The 7315-nt window shown below is 39.0% G+C and overlaps 1 protein-coding gene across 5 annotated transcripts in view; it reads left to right on the plus strand.

Moving 5' to 3' along the window:
* The window catches only part of LOC107700700 (LIM domain-binding protein 1), a 27317-nt gene that overhangs the window by 10521 nt on the left and 9481 nt on the right, over window positions 1–7315 (plus strand). Inside the window, exons 1-3 of one of the 5 annotated variants that reach the window (XM_016502797.1) lie at window positions 599–668; window positions 6426–6528; window positions 7180–7224. In XM_016502797.1, the coding sequence (XP_016358283.1) occupies window positions 6509–6528; window positions 7180–7224 (65 nt within the window). In that variant the 5' untranslated portion in view covers window positions 599–668; window positions 6426–6508. Of the gene's footprint in view, window positions 1–598; window positions 669–694; window positions 713–6425; window positions 6529–6719; window positions 6898–7179; window positions 7225–7315 lie in introns of those variants that run through there. The other 4 variants (XM_016502712.1, XM_016502484.1, XM_016502637.1 and 1 more) reach the window with 4 other exon arrangements.

Consider the following 7315-nt stretch of genomic DNA (forward strand, 5'->3'; position numbering starts at 1 on the left):
CGAGAGAGACCGCTCCGACAGAGATCACTTCGAGAGAGATCACGCCGACAGAGATCACGCCGACAGATCACTCCGACAGAGATCACACCGACAAGAGATCACACCGACAGATCACACCGACAGAGATCACACCGACAGAGATCACTCCGACAGAGATCACTTCGAGAGAGATCACGCCGACAGAGATCACGCCGACAGATCACTCCGACAGAGATCACACCGACAGAGATCACTCCAACAGAGATCAGCCAGCCTCAGAACTCACACTCACTCTCAACCATTCGGCCCACTACACCACGGCAAGCTACCTGAGCACAGTGACAGAGATCACTCCGACAGAGATCACACCGACAGGATTGTCGTGACTGATGTGAAACTCAGGAAAACATTGACGATGTACAGACTCAGCGAGCACAGTCTGTCTACAGAGAGAGAGAGTGTTAGAGAGAGAGCATCAGTCTGGCTTGTGCGCGTCTATTGTTCGCTCGGCGCGTGAACACAAAGACTCTTGAGGCGGTTCGGCGAGCACCGGAGAGACACCGGACAATCCTGCCTTTAATAACCGCCGTGTCCCATGATTTCACACCGATCTTCGTGATTCTCCGCGTCCCGGGATTCACATAAAGCCCGTGTGGAGTCGCTCGGTCCTCCAGTCAGCAGTGTTTCAGGTAAAGCTGAGGATAACACGCCGTTATTTCACCACACGGATGGGGTTTGTTTCAATTTCATTGTCGACTTTTATTTTGACGGGTTTGACGCTTTTATGGGATCTTGTTTTGGTGTTTTATTTCAACGGTTCTTCTGTGTTTTATTGCGCCGCTAGCATTAGCATGTGTTAGCCGCGGGCCTCATCAGAGGCTTCATTTATGAACACTCAAGCTCACTCCAGTCTATAAAGCAGTTTACACGACACTTTCAGCTTCTTAAAGTCAGCCAGACTGGGATTTCTCTGTAAACGCGGTGTATTACTGAATGTGTGTGTGTGATAATACAGTGTAAACACGGACTGATCCGTTCATATCCGTCTCAATCTGCTGTGAAGACCATCATATTCGGTTTATTCCGCGAGGAAACTCACTTTTTAGTTATTGTGTTTCAGATATACCTTTTCAAAGCTTTTCAGCTCAGGAATAAACCATTGATAAATAATCAGAGTCATGCATTTTGACGTTATTTAGAGAAAACGGTGCTTTTGTCCTATAAGACTGTTCGTTTATGATATTATGAGAGTAAAATATTAGTGTATCAGCACATGCACTCACTCTGTAAAGTGTTTTTCATCTGGACTCAGTCATTTCCATTTGCTGGAAGCCATCAGCATTGTATGTACTTTGAATTAAATTAATTTTTCTGAGCCCATCAGCAGATTTGTTCATGTTTTAATCATAAACTCACTTCATTTTTCATTTCACAAAGAAGACCACCTTATTCTGTTTATTTCACACGTAAACTAATTTTTTTATTGTATTTCAGATACATTTTAAAAGCTTTTCAGCCCAAGAACAACCGTTTTAAACTCTAGATCAGCTTATTTCTTCTTTAAACCTATTTATTTCAGATGTATACACGTTTAATTCGTCTTGCTGCATTTTGACATGTTCATTTCTCTCCTATAAGACAATTTTTATTTCTATTATAACAGTAAGATATTCTCGTGTCAGCACACGCACTCACTCTGTAAAGTGTTTTTGCTCTTGATTCGCAGTCGTTTCCATTTACTGGAAGCCATCAGCATCATCTGGAGGGTCTCTGTGGTGTTGTGGTGAAAACAGTCATTAGCAGATCATATGATGATCATCGTTTCTCTCTTTTCACATGCGATGGACCATCAGCCAGAAAACCCACACAACATGTCTGTATGTAATCTGTATGTTGTGTGCTGTAAAGATGTATACTGTCCTGTATGCACTCAGCTGATCATGTGCCACATTCAGACGGGAATTCGATTATGACTGTAGCCTGAAGTAATGTGCGCTGCTGCTGATGTTTTCAAGAAAGCAATTTACTGCACGGGAAGTTTGTTTGATTTGATTTAGAAAGTCATTAAGCAGCCGTTGAATGATATCTCTTAATGGAACGCTCTTAAGATCTAATGCTCAGATTTTATTTTCTCACTAAATGGCTAAACATGCTGATTTCTTTTTGCGTGCTTCCTGCTTTGCGTCAGTTTGATGTTTTAATCTGATTATAAATTGTGATATCTTAGTGCTGGGCTGTATACCAGTTCATACCGAATACCGGTGTTTATTTTTGTTATGATATGAATTTTTAAAATACCGGTGAATGTTGCTTAAACAACGTTGGGAACGTGACACTGTTTGAAACGGGTCTCTTTTCACTGTTGCACTGTGGTGAGGGAACAGCTGTATGTGTTACTAAGCGTGAAAGTTCAGAAACTGAAGCTGTAGAACTAATAGAACGTGATGACACAGAAGAACTCATCCACAATATCCACATTGACCGCCACAAATATCCACCGCCCGCTGCCATCAGCTCCCGCGTCTCACACACACGAGCGCGACTTTAGCACTAGATTTAGCAACTTTCAGACCCTTTTAGCGGCTTTTTTCCATAGAATATTCATACTGAAAAATACCGTGATATAAATTTTTGGTCATACCGCCCAGCACTATGATATCCGTGTGCGTATCGCTGATCTGTGAACTGTAAAGGTGTTTTTTCGTGTCTTTAAAGACACAGATTAAGGTCTTAAATCACAGCAGAATGTCTTAAATTCATAAAGTCATGACATTAAGTGTTGTATAAACAAAAAACTAATTTTTCTCAATACAAATATCTAAACATTCTTAAATCAAGATGCATTTACTTGAGATGCAAGTGTAAAATGAAGTCTTGAAAATTAGGTGAGTTTATGTTTGGAACAAGAACAAATTTGACAATTGGGTATAAAAACTTGTTTTGCTTTTGAATTAAAAAAAAAAAAATTCTGAGCCCATCAGCAGATTTGTTCATGTTTTAATCATAAACTCACTTCATTTTGATCAATCTGCAGTTTATTTCACAAAGACCATCTTATTCTGTTTATTTCAGAAGTAAACTGACTTTTTATTGTATTTCAGATACATTTAAAAAGCTTTTCAGCCCAAGAACAACCGTTTTAAACTCTAGATCAGCTCATTTCTTCTTTAAACCTATTTATTTCAGATTTATACACATGCATGGTCGAATTCATCTTGCTGCATTTCATAAAACCATTGATAAATAATCAGAATCATGCATTTTGACATGTTGTTTGGAGAAACCTAATTTTTATCAATTTTTCATAAAACAAGATTCTGTCTTCTGTTATTGTGCATCTCCAGCAATGTGTCTTAATTTTAAATCTTTACACATTTGTACTTGAAAACGAGAAAGAAATACTAAGGAAGAATAGCACTTTTTTTGCAATGCGATTAGAAGATACTGTAAAAGTTTCCATATTCTGGTGGTTTGGAGCAAAGCTATTCAAGCCTTAAGCTATTGTTAATTTGGAAACTGCATTGAAAAGTTGTTTGCCGCTGTTGAAAGTTGTTGTTTTCAAGCTTTGAAGTGTTGCTAATACAAGACATTTACATTAAGAGACCATATTGACGTATTGTGTTCCCTTCTATTTATTATTACTTACATTTTCCTTACTTGTTCTTCGAAAGCCTTCATCAGACCTGCAGCAGTGCTGCTTGTTTCCAGTGTAATATTGATAAGCGTAGCGCTGTTGTGAGAGGGATTTGTGTCCAGTGTCGTCCCCAGTGAATATTTAATGGCTCAAAGTCTGTTATGAATATTTAATGAAGGATGTGCTCTGATGCCGGGACGCTGAGATTTTCATGTTTTCAGATTGAGTTTTGGACTGTCCAGCATTTGCTCTGAGTCTCTCTTGAAAACGCTCGCGTGTTTGACCAAAGAATGCCGTAATTGTCCACTCGTACAGTCTTTTAGAGGTAGGCCCAGTGTGTTTATCGGGTGTCTGATGCGTGAAAATAATCTAATGCATGTTGCTGCTTCAAGCTTACAGGCGGATTTTATACGTTTTCCACAGCTTTTAAATTCAGCAACATGTTTAATGGTTACAGTGTATGTGGGTTTCTTTTAGACAGATATCCATGAGCATGTTTCATGTTTCTTATCAAACACATGCTTCATTGTCTGGTTATGTTTCATTGCCATTTGTAAGTCACTTTGGTTAAAAGCACCTACTTGGTAAATAATTTTTATGTTTGTTTTAGCATCCAGAAATGGCCAATGTTGTGTGAATATTTATTTATATATATATATATATATATATACACAGTGGGTACGGAAAGTATTCAGAAAATAACGAAGGAGTGGCTTCACAACAACTCTGTGACTGTTCTTGAATGGCCCAGCCAGAGCCCTGACTTAAACCCAATTGAGCATCTCTGGAGAGACCTAAAAATGGCTGTCCACCAACGTTTACCATCCAACCTGACAGAACTGGAGAGGATCTGCAAGGAGGAATGGCAGAGGATCCCCAAATCCAGGTGTGAAAAACTTGTTGCATCTTTCCCAAAAAGACTCATGGCTGTATTAGATCAAAAGGGTGCTTCTACTAAATACTGAGCAAAGGGTCTGAATACTTAGGACCATGTGATATTTCAGTTTTTCTTTTTTAATAAATCTGCAAAAATGTCAACAATTCTGTCGATATGGGGTGCTGTGTGTACATTAATGAGGAAAAAAAATTAACTTAAATGATTTTAGCAAATGGCTGCAATATAACAAAGAGTGAAAAATTTAAGGGGGTCTGAATACTTTCCGTACCCACTGTATATATATATAAATTATTTATTATAGGGATGCACCGAATGTTCGGTAACCAAAATTATTCGGCCGAAAATAACAAAAAAAGCTCTTTCGAATAAGCGAAAAGACCGAATAAACTGTACCGAACAATACTCACGTGACACGATCAAATAGCAACCAGCTAACGCTGAACCAGCGTTACTCGTCAGTTGCTCAGTCACATTTTTATGATTTTTTACAAGTCACGTGACAATGCGAGACGTGCGACGTATTCGTAATGAGACTCATTTATAAATCTTCTATCAACAAAAAGAAGCACTGAGGTCTTCCTGCACGTTTCTGCCAAAATAAAAGAAAAAGCAAGAACATTCATAAATGTTAGTATTGTAATTTTACTGTTGTTTTGTAAAATAAAATAAAAAGTAAGACAATAATAATGATGATAATAATTACAACAGCTCTGTTAATACATTTATTATAACATCACACATAGTGTTCAAATTGGGATCTGTAATACTTTCTAATGTTTTAAAAGAAGGCTCTTCTGCTCAGCAAGGCTGCTTTTAATTGTACAGTTAAAAATACATGCCTGATTCAAGAAGGGGGTCTGATGGGCAAAAAAATATAATTCGACTAACTTATTCATTTTCAGCTAAATTGTGCTGGTATAGTGTCTGCTAGAATGTTAAAAATGTTCAGTGTTAAATATTTTTAAATTGTTGTTTTGTAATTTTTTATTTTTTAATTTTTTTATTTTTTTATTTATTGAATTATTTTATTTAAAACAATTTTTTAACCTCAAACATATTCCAGAATACAGTACCTGTAGTTTGTTGTGTTTTTGAATGTTACTGTGAAATGATCAGATGTTCTTTTTCACCTTCGTTCTTGTGTTGTTTGTGTAATTCAATTAGAGTCTGTCTTGCTGTGCTTTACGACTCTCTGTTTTACGATGCGCCGTGACGTTGACAGCTCTCAGATTTATTTGCGAGACACGTCGAGCGGTCGTTATGAGGCGGAGCTGTTCCCGCGACGACGGGTCGTGACCTCATTGTGGCTGAATGCATCGTGTTATAGATGCGTTTAATTGGCGGGATGGCGAGGGTGAGGGGTGTGGCTGACCTCTGCCCCTGTGCACTGTTTATGGAGGGTCTTTACTGCTCGAGTGTGTGAGACAGTCACTGTACTGCCCTCCCCCAACACACACACACTATACAGCACAACTGTTTTAACACTGATAATAATCAGAAATGTTTCTAATAATCAGCATATTAGAAATGTTCAGTGTTAAATATTTTTAAATTGTAGTTTTGTAATTTATTTTTTCTTTCAAAAGCAAGACAAACCCGTAAAAAGCACATTTTGGCTATTTAATTTGTGCAATGGTGCAAAAAATTGGCAAAATACATGAGAAAAAAAACTCGAAAAAGCGTATTCGGCCCAGTGTTTCATTTTGTTCAGTTTCGGCTTCGGCCAAGAATTTTCATTTCGGTGCACGGTGCATTATATTGTATTTATTTACAGAGGTATAATTCTAATAATCAGCATATTAGAATGATTTCTGAAGATCATGTGACACTGAAGACTGGAGTAATGATGCTGATAATAATTCTGTTGTCGAATCACAGCTGAACATGTGCATCTCTCTCTTTCTCCTCGCTCAGGCTGTTCCTCCAAGTCGTTCAAGCTGTACTCCCCAAAGGAGCCCCCCAACGGAAGCGCTTTCCCCCCCTTCCACCCCGGCACCATGCTGGACAGAGACGTGGGGTGAGTCCGTCTGTTTCAACGTCATTCACAGCAAATATCAAAAGCAGTATCACCCGTATGAGCTCAGAATCAAGAGATATTATAACTCCATTTTAAGTATATAGTGCTAAAAACTATCCATAAAGAATAACTCATGATGTGCATGAGAGAGCGTTTCAGATCAGTGCATGCTGGGATGCTGTGGTGTGAGTTCCTGTAAGCGTCTGTGAGGACTGAAGAGCGTTCAGCTGCATCAGCAGTCAGTGGATGTTTCTGTCAGATAGCGGGAGCAGGAAGCACTGTGTGCTGGAAAACCAGCTGTCAATCAATGTCTAGAATTGGACCGCGTCCAGGAAGTGGGTGGGGCTTCCCTTGTGGCAGGGCAGTAAAGTTGAGTGGGTGTCATATCTGCTGTGGCACACTGATAAATGCAGAAAACGACTCTCTTCCTGGCTGTGATGGTGCCACAAACTGCACTTGTTCACACAGTGTCTGAACTTGTGTGTGTGTGTGTGTGTGTGTGTGTGTGTGTGTGTGTGTGTGTGAGTGTTACAGTCTGTTTTATGACCTCATTAGGGCTGTGTGGCGTTTATAAAGCATGTTATGTGAACTTTATGAGGTTTGACATGATCTTTCATGTTTTCTTTTTTGGTTTCTGTCTTGTTTCTGCAGCCCGACGCCCATGTATCCCCCCACATACCTGGAGCCGGGCATCGGGTGAGACATTTACACATCTCAGATTAAGCTTGACATATGAAATAATAGTCAGAATAATCTTTTTTTTTTTTTTATGGGAGCACATTTTTTG

This window comes from Sinocyclocheilus anshuiensis, unplaced genomic scaffold, assembly GCF_001515605.1.
Source record: "Sinocyclocheilus anshuiensis isolate Anshui unplaced genomic scaffold, SAMN03320099.WGS_v1.1 scaffold21, whole genome shotgun sequence".
Taxonomy (NCBI): Eukaryota; Metazoa; Chordata; class Actinopteri; order Cypriniformes; family Cyprinidae; genus Sinocyclocheilus; species Sinocyclocheilus anshuiensis.